The sequence below is a fragment of the Eurosta solidaginis genome, chromosome 2 (assembly GCF_040869045.1).
Source record: "Eurosta solidaginis isolate ZX-2024a chromosome 2, ASM4086904v1, whole genome shotgun sequence".
Lineage (NCBI taxonomy): Eukaryota > Metazoa > Arthropoda > Insecta > Diptera > Tephritidae > Eurosta > Eurosta solidaginis.
In genome coordinates, this window is record NC_090320.1 from 84,441,738 (window position 1) to 84,457,156 (window position 15,419).

A 15,419-nucleotide genomic window follows, 5' to 3' on the forward strand; every position below is an offset into this window, starting at 1 on the left:
ACTACCGAAAATACAACGAAGCGTCTGATAGACAAAATCGAGCGCGGCCATCGTTTGAACAGTTGAGTTCAGTTTAAAATGAGAAATGGAAATTCGCAGACGTTAATCTGTGACGCGAACAAATTAAAAACCTATAATTTAATCTAAGTGCGAATGTAACTACAAATCAGGCATGCTTAACCAACGAACCGATATCATTTCGTTTCGTTTATTAACGTTAAGAACGTTAAATTAACGAAATGATTTTGTTTCGTTTTCTGCCATATCAAAACGAAATAAAATCGTTTATATTGATTATTAATTTCAAACTATGCTGGCAAAGCTGATTGATGGCGGAGTCATTAAGGTGAAAGCATTAGCCAAGCTGATTACAACTTTTCTCATGAATTTTGACAGTACGAACATTTCTCAGAGTATTTTTGACATTACCACCAACGAATTACACAAACAAATTACATGGAGTTTGTGTGTATATCCGCTCGCTGTTACCACCTTACGGCTTCACCATGGCTATAGCATTGCCAGCACAATTCAAACATAAAGTATCACGTTTTTGTTAACGTTTTTAACGTTAGCGAAAGCTTTTCGTTTCTTAAAAACGAGATACAATTTATCTTGATAATTTCTTTATCGATAATATTTCGAAGTGTTTCAACGGAAAGGGTGGACATTTTTTGATAAACGATTAACTTAACGTTAAGGTGCATCCCTGCTACAAATACTATTAACATTAATTAAAACTTATAAATAACCAGCAAAATCAACCGGAGTGTTTACTTACCACATAGATTCAAGGGGTTGTGTAGCGCAACCCTTTCAAGAGGTTGGCAGCGCAATATATAGCTTCTTCAGCCCAATTGTCAACCTGACCTATCCGTGGCTAATCCTGTTTTATTAACAGCCGAGGCTATGGAGACCCCGAATTCCTCATGGATCTAGGGGGTGGGAGGGGGGGATAGCCTAGAAGATCGCATGTGGTCATACCAAATCGTTCCCGAGATGGTCGGACTTGGTACCGGATCTGCATCCGGTAAAGGACCATCAACATCGATAACACTCTCCAAGGAATTTGGGGAGTGTCCTTATAGGTACAACAACAACAGGACCTTGAGAGCTATGAAGACGACACCAACTGCAGTTCTCTGAATATGGATGAATTGGCAGATGTGGGTGAACAAATGTATCAAACAGACCGAAATAGGCACTGGAAAGACATTTATATATAAAGCTCTTTATATTATACTGACTGGTACAAGGTGCAATGTATGGCTTTTATAGGTCTTGTGTCAACGTCGTTACCTTATGGTCGTACTCTTCAAAGGACATTTAGACTCAAAGTATCATTGACATATGACTCAGTTTCACGTATTAAAGGTGGCTCTTTATACGCTAAATTGTTAGCAGAAACAGCTGTTTTTCTTGTGGATGAGGCTCCCATTGATATTAGAGGAAGATTACAAAGTTTACAAACGGCGACTAGGACATGTTTCTGAAATTCACTTCTTCATAAGCTAGCTTCTCGGGAGCTGCAATTTGAACTCGGAATCTCCAACATTTACACTTCATACTAGTGTAAATACCTTTATCCACTCAGCCATATGAATGTTCCGCTACTCGCCTTGAATTTGGTCTCCAAGTATTGCGTTTTTATTGTTATTCCTTTATGCACCATAAGGAACATACTAGTTCTATATGGTTTTAATACTAATTGTATGGAATACTTCTAGGATTACAAGAGCTTAGTAACATTGAATTTTTAGCAGTGCTTTATAGCAATGCTTCCGCTGTTCGCTATTATATCAATACGAGCCGAACCGTGCGCATCTTGCGCAACCAATATTAAAGTCTCTTATCAAATATCAACAGAAATCAGCTGTTCTATCAATCAATTAAAACTTACGGCTTGCGCTGCCATCTGGCGTATGGTAGCAACTGCCGGTAATGCAGTACATATATGTATTCACAATAGTGCCATAGTACAAATATTTTTCTTTGTGTGCTCACAATCGTTTATTTTTTTACAAATTATTTTAATAAAATATAGCTAAACAAAAGCACTACGACCAAAATTGCCCAAAGCTGGCTAATAGCCCGAATCTCCATCTTTACAACAAAAACTTTATTTATAGATTTGGATTCCAAATAAGAGCGAAAAAGGGACCCGTACATAAAAACAGCAATTAGAAATAATATATATATTATCTGTATTTAATTAGCGAAACATGCTCATATTGCTTTATACAAATGTTTTTGTTATTGATATCAGAGAAAAATTACAAAGTTTACAAACGGCGATGGTTACTAGGACATGTTTCTGGATTTCACTTCATCAGCTAGGCTCTCGGGAGTTGAGTATTGAAGTCGAAATCTCCAACATTCATACTGTCACGATTTTAGTACAATTCCTCTTATTTGCAACCTTCTACTAACGTTCGAATCACTAAACTGTTGAATAAATAAATCCACACTTCAATAATGCAAAATGGCCTTTATTAAAGTACTTCACAATAACACTTATACTTCGCAACAGATAGCTTGCTTAAATCAAACTGATTGTCGTGCCTCAACTGTTGTAGAGATATACGCCGCCGATAAACGCCGCAGCCGCCGATTAGGGTCGTTTTTCGTACACCGCCGCCGAATGTCAAAAATATCGGCGCGGCGGCGGCGTCCGGCGCGTTAATATATTTTCTACTCGTTTAAGACTATTTAGGCCATTTATTGTTCATGTCGAAAATTGGTCGGATATGATCGAAAGTGGTATCAACGGATGCGCATCACTGACAGTTATAAGAAACTATATGCGAAATTTAACTCTTTCTAACTGTTCAAAAGTTATTTAAAAAAACAGACGTTTTCGATGTCACGGACTTTGCATTTGCATCAGTTATTAAAACAAAACACTAAAAGAAAAGTTATATAATAAATTTATATGCTCACTTTGCATATTTTTTCCAAAAAATAATGAACAATGAGTTCAAATAAAATTACCCAAGGCGTTTCAAATTGTTTTCAAATTGTCCTCAAGTTGTTAAAAAAGCAAAAAAGGTGCCGATTTTTTAAAAAATTTTATATTGCGATTGGCTGAAAGAATAAGCCATCACTGGCAGCAAAATCCTTTAGTAGGTTCTAAGGGCATAAACACTCCTCTGAAATGATTCTTACCTCATACTTAAGTTGAGGATATATGTACGTATGCGAAGGTTTTGAAAAATCATTTGGGCTTACATTCAAAAATCTGTTGTTTATTTGCGAAACTATATAATAGCGTCTGAAATGTTATTTTTAATTTTCACACTTCATCTTCAACACCCAAGTCTCCCGGTTTGACATAAAGATGGCGGCCCTATCCAAAACGAGTCCCTTGGAGTGAATCACATTGCTTATAGCCTATCAACCAAGTTTAAATATCACCTACACGTTACGACTCCTTTTACAAATGTGAATCGTAGGCACATATATGTATTTACCAGGTGAGGCTTTGACCTTCGCAAGAACACTCAAAGTGGTGAAGCAAAAGCTTTCCCAAGACAGTCGAAATAATGACCGTGTGCGCTACTACCCTGAAGTAGTGGACAGTCGAACCAGCCTGAAAGCTGAAGCTACGCGGTCATCCATAATGGTCACTCTCTAACGTTTCAAGGTGTTTCTCTGGTGTAGCTCGGCAGCATAGCGCGACAAAAGCATCCGTTGGAATGTCTTCGGAGCTACACCTAGAGCTTCTAGGAAAATTACGTCGACGAAGGTATGAGTTCGAAGTCGCAGTCCTATAGATTCTGTGCTGGCATATCGTGTGAGGGTCAGGAGGCGTGGTAGCGACTGGTGGTCGGGATTGCTACTGTTCGCACATCGGGAATTGTAGCTCTTAAAAACAGCCGACAAACTGGAGGTGCCCTGTGCCACGAGAGTCATGAGTATTAATAGACCATTAATAGCAACCGTAAGTCGCCGAAGCCTCTCTGGAGTAAGTGATGGAGGGACAATCCCTCCGCAAGGAGCTACTCCTGAAAATTTTTGAACGGTCTGCGAGATCTTGAGGCAAAAACCCCGGATCTTTCCGAAATGGCGAAAACGTTGATTTGCTTAAATACATACAAACAAAACCTTTCCTAAGTACTATTTTTTTTAAATAGAAAGATCAAGCTTTTTAAAGTAAGAAAACCGGCGTACGCCGGCGCGCCGCCCACGCCGCCGCCGCTGGTATATAATAGAGCCTACGCCGCCGCCGCCGATAAAGTGATCGGCGTAAACCTCTAAACTGTTGCTGCTTTTTATACTGTTTGGTTTCCTCGTTGACATATTTCTAGGCGCTTCTATTTCTAGAATTTACTAGTTAGTTATCAGCTGTAAATTTCTCAGCTATAACTACAGATGCACGATTTTATAGCTTCTCTCATAGCCCATGCGCGTGTATATGTGAGTGATACTTGCACAAATGATTGCATACTTTTGGGAGTATCTCAGATATATGCATGTGTTTGTGCGTTACTCTCCGCTGCTCATACGTACATATGTGTTGACATAATGATTGATTCGTTTATGTAGATACAAGTGACTGCTTGCTTTATTGTTGTTGTGGCTTCAATTGCTTAGCATCAATCTAGTGATGTGAGTATCACTTAGTGTCACTAATATTCGTCACAATACTTTATACTAGTGTAAAGGCAGATGCCTTTATCCACTCAGCCATATAAATGCCCCGCTGTTCGCTTCACAATTGGTCTCTAAGTATTGTTTTTTTGTTGCTATTCCTTTATACACTATTAGGATATTACTAATTCTATACGTTTTTAATCCTAATTGCATGGAATACTTATAGGCGCGCTTTCAACAGCTTAACTTTTTAGCATTATTATCTGTTTTTAAGACATGCTCATATTTCCTCATACAATTGTTCTTGTGATTGATATTAAACAGGAATTACGAAGTTTACGAACGGTGATGGTTACTATTACATGTTTTAGAATTTCATTTCTTCATCGGCTAACTTCTCGGGAGCTGAGTATTGAACTCGTAATCTCCAACATTCATGCTGCATATTAGTGTAAAGGGAGATGCTTTTATCAACTCTGCCATATGAATGCCGCTCTGCTCGCTTTCAAATCGGTCTCTAAGTATTGCCTTTTTGTTGCTATTCCTTTATATACTATTAGGAACATACAAATTCTATATGCTTTTAATCCTAATTGTGTGGAATACTTATAGGCGCGCTTTCAAGAGCTTAGTAATATTGGATTTTTAGAAGTTCTTTATAGCAATGCTGCCGCTGTTCACTATTATATCAATATTATTATTTGTATTTAATTAGCGAGACATGCTCAAACTGCTTTATACAATTGTTTTTGTTATTGATATTAGAGAAAAATTACAAAGTTTACAACGGCAATGGTTACTAGGATATGTTTCTGAATTTCACTTCTTCATCAGCTAGTTTCTCGGGAGCTGAGTATTGAACTCGAAATCTCCAACATTCGTACTTCATATTAGTGTAAAGGCAGATGTATGTTTTTAATCCTAATTGTGTGGAACACTTATAGGCGCGCTCTCAAGAGCTTAGTGACATTGGACTTTTAGCAGTGCGTTTATAAGTAGTGCTTCCGGTGTTCACTAGCTCTATCATGAATATTATATTATCAAAAATAAAAAATAAAAAATGTAAGGCGCAATAGCTTCCGAACAGATTTTAGGCCGAGCTTCTTTTCCAATTTGCGTCGTAGTCCTAATAACTTTTACTACAAATTGGCGGGACGGGACCTACTTGCTTTATATCGACTTCTAACGGCATCTGCAAGGCAGATGAGTTTCCACTGAGAGCTTTTCATGGCAGAAATACACTCGGAGTGCTCGCCAAACACTGCCGAGGGGCGGCCCCGCTTAGATAAATTTTCTTATAATGGAAAAAATTAGTTTCTAAAATGTTTATGTCGCTTTGCCCGGAGCGTGAACCCAGGATCTCCGGGGTGGTAGGGTAGGCGGAGCACGCTACCATCACACGGGGTAATTTTTCCCTAATATCAATAACATGTCTCGCTATTTTAATACAGATAACAAAATATATATATTTAAGTCGAATAAAACCAAATAATTTTAAGTAAAATAAAATAAAATGATGAAATTAAATAAAAATAAAATAAAAGAGAAAAAAATTAAAGAAATTAATTAAAGATAGTTATGTTGTGTAAAACAAAATCAAAGTATCAATAAAAGTGAATGATACAAAAGTAAAATATTTATTTTAGTAAATGTTATCTCACTTTGCTTCGTTCTATTATACATGAGTTTTATTTTGTTTTTGTTTTTAGTTACATCATAAATTTTTTTGTCCAATACGTCATGTGCAAAATATTCATACAAAGTTTTAATTTCTTAAAAGGAAATAACGCCCACCTAGATTAGGAAAAGGCGACTGTGGGCGTTATTTCCCTGGGCGTATTTTTCAAATTTCATAAAACTCGAAATATATTTATTTTTTTATAAAATTTGCTTTCACGTTGCTCGAGGAGCGAAGGATTTTAGAGCATTTACAAATTTGAATTACATTACACAGGTCAACAAAAAAAAATTTTTTTGTACATGGGTTTTGCCCTATATATTTGGATTCTATGTTCAATTCTATAAAAAAAATGCAGATACAAATCAAAAATATTTGGTTTTGTAGAAGATATAGCGATTTGAAAATTTTGCATTTTTGCACCAGGCTAATGTAGGTCCTTTCGCGCTATTTCGATCGATAGAGGGCGCAGCGAAAGGTCCCAGATACACATGATTTTAGGTAGATTTGGCAATTCGTTAAGTACATATTAAGAAACTCATCGAAACTTTTACTGACGGATTAGCAGGCCTAGCAATAGAGCATGCCAGCTACCTGATAGCGTTTTTGTAAGCAAACATTTTTTTTAAGAAGCTGTAGTTTCTTCGGTCACTCGTTGTGGGCGACACTATGTTTTTGCATATCACAGAGGAATGATGTCTTCGAGAAGTTGTAAACGAGCGGCTAATTCGTTTTGCTATATATGTGGCGAATGTATTAAAAGAAGACAAACAAAGTTTGATTTAACTAAAAACACAAGGATTTGCGGGACCTACCTAGCCTACTTCGGTCTACCTGTTAAAAACCAGGACAAAAAATTGGCTCCACATGTTTCATGTAACTCTTGCAGAAGCATTCTGGAGCGTAAGTTTATTTTCTCTTTTTTATTGTACTAACTGTTTCATATATATATATACATATATATAATTGCATAATAACTGAAATTGTTATGAAATACTTTACGTTTTATTATAGTTTGGTACCAGGATGAGAAAAAAGCCATGAAGTTCGCAGTTCCGAGGATTTGGAGGGAACCGAGTAATCATGACACCGATTGCTATTTTTGTATAGTGAAACCACTGAAAGGGAGACGTTTAAGGAAAACAATATATCCGGAACTACCATCGACATCCGCTCCAGTACCACATTCGGAACAAAATCCTGTACCTGATCCACGGAAAAGCAACTATTCAATCAAGGCACCTTTCAAACACTGAGTTCATCTGCATCCGTACATTCGGAATTTGTTCCTCAATTTGAATCAGGAATACCACATATCATCAACTCTGAAGATCTCAATTACTGAATAAGAGACTTAAATCTATCAAAAGGCAAAGCAGAGTTATTAGCATCGCGGCTTAAACAACGAAATTTACTTACTTCTGATGTTCGAATATCTCGGCAAAGAAAGCGTCATGAAGAGTTTTCTTGTTTCTACAGTAAGGAAGATGGACTCTGTTTTTGCTATGACGTGAAAGGTTTATATGGAGCAATTGGTATTATTTGTAATACAAATGAATGGCGCCTCTTTATCGACAGCTCAACAAAAAGTCTAAAAGCAGTTCTACTACACAATGGGAACAAATTTCCATCTATTCCACTGGCACATTCCATACATCTCAAAGAAAATTATGACAGTATTAAAATGCTATTAACTGCAATCAAATATACGGAATACAAGTGGGAAGTTATTGGAGACTTCAAGATGGTTTTTTGTTACTGGAATTCCAGGTGGATATACCAAACACTCCTGTTATCTTTGCCTATGGGATAGCAGAAATGATGCGGCCCACTATCGCCAAAAACATTGGCCTGAACGTACTGAGTATGGAGTGGGAAGATTTAATATTAAACATGAAGCAATTGTCGATCCTAAAAATATATTGATGCCGCCATTGCATATTAAGTTGGGCCTTATTAAACAATTTGTGAAGGCTCTTAATATTGAGTCTAAAGCTTTCAAATATTTGCAGACTTTTTTCCAAAGCTGTCAGAGGCGAAAATTAAAGCTGGAGTCTTTGTTGGCCCTCAAATAAAAAAAAAATGAACTGCGATATTTTCCCGGCCCTACTTAGCAATGAGGGGAAACTAGCGTGGAACAGTTTTAGGGCAGTAGTTCATGGCTTTCTTGGAAATCATAGGGATGAAAATTATGATGAGCTGATAACTGGCATGATTACGAATTTTTCCGCCATCGGATGTAGAATGTCGCTAAAAATGCACATGTTACATTCACATCTGGATAAATTCAAAGATAATATGGGAGCTTATTCAGAAGAACACGGGGAGCGATTCCATCAAGATATAATGGAGTTTGAGAAACGCTACCAAGGCCAGTATACGGAAAGCATGATGGGGGACTATATATGGACGTTAATAAGAGAAAATGTTACCGAATATGGCAGGAAAAGCATTTTTAAACATTTAAACTGTATTCTAAAGCTAAATTTATAAGAATAAATCTTAAATTGATTTTTACAATACTGGAATAAATCAAATCTATGTCAAATTTTGATGAATTTTCATGTTTTTCGTTTTTCTCATTTTCTTCGAACAAAACCAAATCAAAAACTTTTTTATGTTGATATTCTTATTTCTGGATGCAAAAGCAATAAAAAAAATATACGCACGATCCATGTACAAAAATGTTGTTGACCAGTGTTATGAGAAGATCTAATATTGCTAAATTTCGCAACAACGTCGATTTTCGGAAAATAAAAAATTTAAAAAAGTACGGAAACGCCCTCTGGAGGCCCTGAAAAGAAAAAATTAATGCCAGGAATCTGCCTCAACTTCAAAAACCTTCAGATACACATTTTGACTAGTTTTCATTAGTTGATTTAAAAAAAAAACCCAGATAGAAAAATAGCCGGCTCAAAACTCATTTTAGATCTATGGTTTCTTGGCTATAAATGCTTGAAATTACGAAAAGAATCATAATCGGAATATGCTTCTGTTAATTTTGGACCACCAGAAATCAACCCGCCCTAATGTATATGCATGAGACATCGGCTTACCGTAAGATGTTGCGCTCTTTAAGAGACATACTTTGTGTGGGTATACTTTCACCGAGAACCAATACAGCAACCAGTATTAACGTGATAAGTGGTATCAGAATATATTGTAAATGCATCGCAAGGCTTTGGTTATACATTATGCTCCTAAAATTAACGGATTTATTATAAGGTGTTTGGTAAAAATAATGGCATATAGTCATAGTCAAACTAAAGGTTTATTAAGTTATTTACAGCTTTTTTACATATTACAGAAGGGTTGGAAAAACTGATTGAAAAAAGCGGCAACTAACTTTAGAACCATTTTTTTTTTTCTATGACTATGCACTACAGCTTTAAGTACTCCAGATTATTTAGAATATTAATACCACTTTAGTATCGAAACCATTTTAAACGTTTATGAAAACATTTCCCAGCCAGCATTTTTTGAACATTTTGATCAAACATATTCAATTTATCATACCCCAAGATGATTAAAAACGTTCAAATTTAAAATTATTTTCTTTTTGAAAATTAATGTATCGTCGGGAGAAAAATGTACCGTAAATGTGATTATAATTGAATAATCATTTATGATTCATATTTCGAAACGCTTTTTATTCATAATTGATATCATTGTGAAATTGAACTTTAAATGTTTTAGAGTAATATTTGACTGCTTTTCACAGTCATTTTCTGATCATATTCGTTAACATTTTTCAATCGTTTTTGTTGAGATTTTTGATTGATTTTTGAATGATTTTTGAATACGATTATAATGCATTTATTTCTCATATCTCATACAAAATATGATACTACATGATAATCTTATTTCATCAGGGGAAGAAAGCATGCGGAAGTGAGCTATTTGAACCAAAGATAATTCGCAAACAAACTTGGCCTGCGACTACAGCATCCAACATCAGCTATGATCGTCAACATCTTAAAATACGATACGGTACGTGATGTTGAAGATATATCCAGGTGGAAGGTGCTAATAATCAGAAATTCCAAAAATTCGGTACAATTGGTGTCAGAAGAAGAATTGTTGAATATATTCCGAAGATTTCGAAGACAACTAGGACATGGCAAAGTTAAGTGAATTAAAGATCCTGCAGCTCTAAAATGAGTTGGAGAACCGTGGGTTGAAAATAACCGTCAAGAAATCTGAACTACAAACACGACTACGAGAGGCAATGGAATCAGAAGGAATCAACGACAATGGGGAACACAGACTTCAACATGATATTGGCTGCAATATCGGCACAAATGCCCGAAATGTCATAACAAAAATCCACAAATGTGTCCTCCCAACTAGGATCACAGGAGGCATGTATTTCAGAAATATCGTCACAAATTTCATCTCAACTGGAAGACTAAAAGACATATATGGCATCTCAATTGGATGAACAGAAAACACACATAACACAGATTAATTGAAAGAACAAGAGACACGCATAACAATACAACTCGAAGCACAAGAAGAGCGTATCTCATCAAAGCTGGAGGCACAAGAAACAAAGATCTCATCGCAGCTGGAGGCTTTTAGTGAATGGCAAGATAAAATTGAAGCCAAGATGGATGCTTTGAGAGATTGAATCCAGGAGTTACAATTGTACCGTCCAATCACTTCAACGTCTACTCTGAAGGTGAAATCCCCAACGTATGATGGGTCTGTTCCTTTCCAGGTATTCGAGCTCCAATTTGAGAAGGCATAAGCAGCGAACAACTGGAATTCTAAAGATAAACTTGCTGCACTGTTCGTGGCATTGAAAGGGCCTGCAGTTATGAAGCATTGATGGCCGCTGTCCAGAGATGTTACGGAAGCGAACACAGGAACCAGATACACCAAATAGAATTGTAAACCCGTTACCAAAAATCTAATGAGACATTGCAGAAATTCGCGTCAGACATTGAAAGATTGGCTCATCTGGCAAATGCGGACGCACCCGTTGAATATACCGAGAGGGTAAAGATTCATAGCTTGATAAATGGCGTACGGGACGTCGAAACGAAGCGAGATACATACGCAAACCCAAAGCCAACATTTGCTGAAACAGTATCCAATGCACTGACTCAGGAAACAACCTCACTTTTGTGTAAGCCAGCATACAAATCTCATCGCGTGGAAGTGGAAAGGCCAGACTGGGTAAACACAATTTCGGAAGCATTAAGAAGAACGCAGCAGAAAAACGACGTTGCGTCAAATGTTTTAAGTGTGGCAAGCCAGGGCACATTGCACGTTATTGTAGCATCAACCGTAATAGTTCCAACAATGTGGCTGGTCATACACGCAGAGTTGAAGGAGATGAGCAAATCTCCGAGTCTACTCAATCGTTATACTAAAGCGAGTCAGCCGCAAGGGGCGGCAGCTGGCTCCCGCAATTTAATGCCCCATAATCTCTATCTCGCAAGCTGGAAGAAGGTCGATCAATCTTACTGTCGAAGGACATGTGGACGGAAGGGAACGTTTACGACTTTAGATACGGGCGCATCTCATTCCACCATTCCATCGATTTAGTTAAAAATAAGACCATTGCATGGAGCAAGATTGCGTACAGCCACTGCAGAGGACACCCATGTAATGGGAGAAGTAGCATGTAAAGTCGCAATTGGGAACGTCACGGTACTACACAATTTTATAGAGGCAGAGGTTGTTGATGAAATCATAATTGGAGTGGACTTCTTCAGCGACCAAGGCATCAAGATCGACATGCAAAGCAAGGCGATGCGCTATAATAACATGGATGTGCCACTTAATTTCGGCTACGAGAAAGGTTACAGCAGTGCTGGTGGTGCCACTGGAGATGCGAGGCCAATCCGTCAAGCTCTTCGGCAAATTGAGATTTTTTTTAAATTGAGTCGTAAATATTGGTGTTCAAACTATTCTATTTAGCCTACACAATTAATATTTGAGTTAATTGTGTTTTCAATTTATTTTTGAAACGCGAATGAGAAAAATAAGGAAATCGAAATTTTAAACGTGTTTTAATATTTAGAGTAATAAAATCCAGTTTCGATTTACAATTGCCTGTGTATAAACCGTTAAGAGGACAGCAGCTTTCTCCAACTGCATGACTGAAGCAAAACATAATGCAACGGTCGTTGTGGAAACTGGTGTACCTCCTTGTAATGTTGTCATACGGAATGCAACCCACCGGAATAGGCAACATGAACGTTTTTTCTTCAATAGGATTGTTTTACATATATTTGTAAAACTGCTGCCATCAAGCAATGAGTTAGCGCATTTTTGTGTAGTCAACCACGTCACTGTTGGCAGTCATAGTTTCGAAATAATAAAGAACTTCGTTTATTTGGAAACCAGCATTAACACCAACAACTACGGCGGTCTAGAAATTCAGCGAAGAATCACTCTTGCCAATAAATGCTACTTTGGACTGAGTAGGTAATTGAAAATTAAGTCCTCTCTCGGCAAATCACACCCGTCCTGCGATATGATGCACAAGTATGGACCATAAAAACATCAGGCTCTGGGAGTATTCGAGAGAACAGTTCTTCGAAAGATTTATGGACCTCTACGCGGCAGCGAGTATCGAAGAGGATTTAGTGATGAGCTGCACGAGCTTTGTATTGTATGACAGTGCTCATGATCAGAGCTGCTCAACCATATACACTTGAAACACTTTTGCTTTTGTTTTGCTCTGGAGCATAGGCACAGCTGGAGAGCGTTCGTCTGCGCCCTATGCTCCGACTAGGAGTGATAAGTTGTGCTTCTGGATGGCTATGGTATTAGTTTTAACTTTTGCGATTGTCAACTAGATGTTCAATTCTATCTAGGAATATAACTATAGGCACAGCCATGATATTAGAGAACAAGGTAGTTCCACGTTGACGTATTTGACATAAACTATCAGCCTTATGTAAACTTCATGTGAATAAATCAGTCCCATGAATTTTTTGTTTCCCATGAACAAAAAATTCGTATCGTTAATTTCATGTGAATCAATCCTTATATTCGAATTTCGAATATGCTACTGTGAACATCACTCATGTTTTGTTTACAAATTTTTGCAGAAAAAATTGCTGTTGTGTAGTCAAACATTTTTATTTTTGCGTTAAATATTAAAATTGTAATGAGTAGTGCTTACTTGCGCCTTTGTTTAATTGAAGAAGAAACTAATACCAGTCAGCAATTGGCTGAATGAGTGTCCAGGAGGATATTACGCGACAAGTATAATCCCCTTGAATTACCCAATGCAAGGTAAACATGCAAATAATTATACTCGTAAACCAAATAAATAATCGCGTTTTAACTATTTATACATAGCTTTCACCAATTGTATAGAATAAATAAGCCGACGTTCAAATATTTGTTGGATGTATTGCACAGTGGTCTGCCAGTGGCACGTAAACGTTTTGCAATAGACACAGTCGTAAAGCTTTCAGCTGCTCTAAGATTTTTTGGTGAAGGAGCATACCAAAAAGGAGTAGGGAGGCAAGTGGATGTTGGCTTATCGCAGTCAAGTTTTAGCCACGTCTTGTCTGAAGTATTTTTTTTTTTTTTTTGAGGAGTGCCTTTGCAATCAGTGGATTAAATGGCCTACTAAAGACGAAATGCGTGAAATTCCTTTGGATTTTCATCAACAATTTAATATCCCAGGCATTATTGGCTGCATAGATGGCACACACGTTAGAATTATAGGCCCTAGGAATAATAAACACTTATATTATAACAGAAAGGGTTTCTATAGTATGAATGTTTTGCTGGTAGATTGGTAAAATTTGTGTATGCTTTTACGCATGTTAATAATTTTATCTGCAGGTATGTGATAACAAAATGGCAATAAGATACGTCGATGCTACACACGCTGGAGCCTGCCATGACTCATTAATTTGGAATACAAGTGAATTGAGGGTTTCAATGGAGCAGGATTACTTGCTAGGCACTAGAAATGTTTGGCTGCTAGGTAAAATTTTAATGAAATCTGTAAGTCCCAAAATCAAATTTTGTTCATAGGCGACGCTGGATATCCACTGGAGCCTTGGTTGCTAACACCCTATTGAGGATCCATATTTCGGATCCGGAAAAATACTGTTCGGCACGCACACTCGCACTGAACCAGGCGCACACGCCTTTTCCAAAAAACTTTTACTTCTCTTCCTAGTTCTTCCTTTTTGAATAATTAAATGTTTGGTTAGATTTTAATTACAGTTGGTTTATTTAAAACTTATTCTTTCTACACATTTAGTTAATTATAGCTGTGCACTTAGTTTTTAGTTTTACGATTAACTTAGCTTTTAGTCTTTTACTTAGGACCTTTAGTTTTAATTCAATAATACAACTTTATTTGTTCACTTTAGGTTCACAAATGTGTTTTCTATTTTCACAACTTTTCTAGTTACATATTCCGTATGTAACTTTTTGGTTACGGGTTTATTTTCGCGAGTGATGCGTCGGCCGGTTTACTTTAAACTGAAAACTGCCGCTAACGCAACTCTGCGGCTTGGCATACTTTTCCTTACGTTGCTTAGCAACGAAATTAATGAGCGTTGCGTCGAGCAACGGCAGTTTCAGCCAATCAGAAACTCTCCGAGTTGCTCGACTCTAACAATTTAAGTGATGCCAAGTGCATCTGATGTATGGTTGCATCTTGCACATTTCTAAAGAGGGTTGCCATCTACAATTTATTTTGATGCAATTTAGTATGGCACTACATCATCCCCCTTTAGAAAAGAAGAATTTGGTAAGATTATTAATTAATCTTGCCACATTCTTCTTTAGGCTTTAATATGTTGCTGTAATGTTATGAACGAAGGAGTTTGCTAGCATTAGGGTGTTCTAACCCGGGACTCATTCGTTCATCACAGTGCAACTTCTAAAAAGATGATTGAAAATGAAAGGAAAATTTTTAATAAAATGAAATATATAAAAGCTAGTTTGAAATATTTGATTTAATGTTTGAAGTAAACCGGTTTTTTCTCTTATTGTAAAATCTACCTAATTAAATGTATATTTATTTGTTACATTTTTTTTTTTTAGCCTTCATTGGCGGATTTTTAAAATTTTTTGTACTCGATTTTTGTGTACAATTTTTTCGTTTTCTTTACTTATCTCACAAATTGTTACATTTGGCCCATCAATATTCTTTACTATG

At 36.9% G+C, this 15,419-nt stretch overlaps 1 protein-coding gene across 4 annotated transcripts in view; it reads right to left on the reverse strand.

Moving 5' to 3' along the window:
• Positions 1-15,419, reverse strand: part of Edem2 (ER degradation enhancer, mannosidase alpha-like 2) — a 479,713-nt gene that overhangs the window by 395,758 nt on the left and 68,536 nt on the right. For 3 of the 4 annotated variants that reach the window (XM_067765952.1, XM_067765951.1, XM_067765950.1), the window contains exon 2: positions 9,328-9,471. The exons of the other annotated variant lie outside the window; for it this stretch is intronic. In XM_067765952.1, coding sequence (XP_067622053.1) covers positions 9,328-9,464 — 137 coding nt within the window. In that variant the 5' untranslated portion in view covers positions 9,465-9,471. The remainder of the gene's footprint in view (positions 1-9,327; positions 9,472-15,419) is intronic. 4 annotated transcript variants of the gene reach the window in all.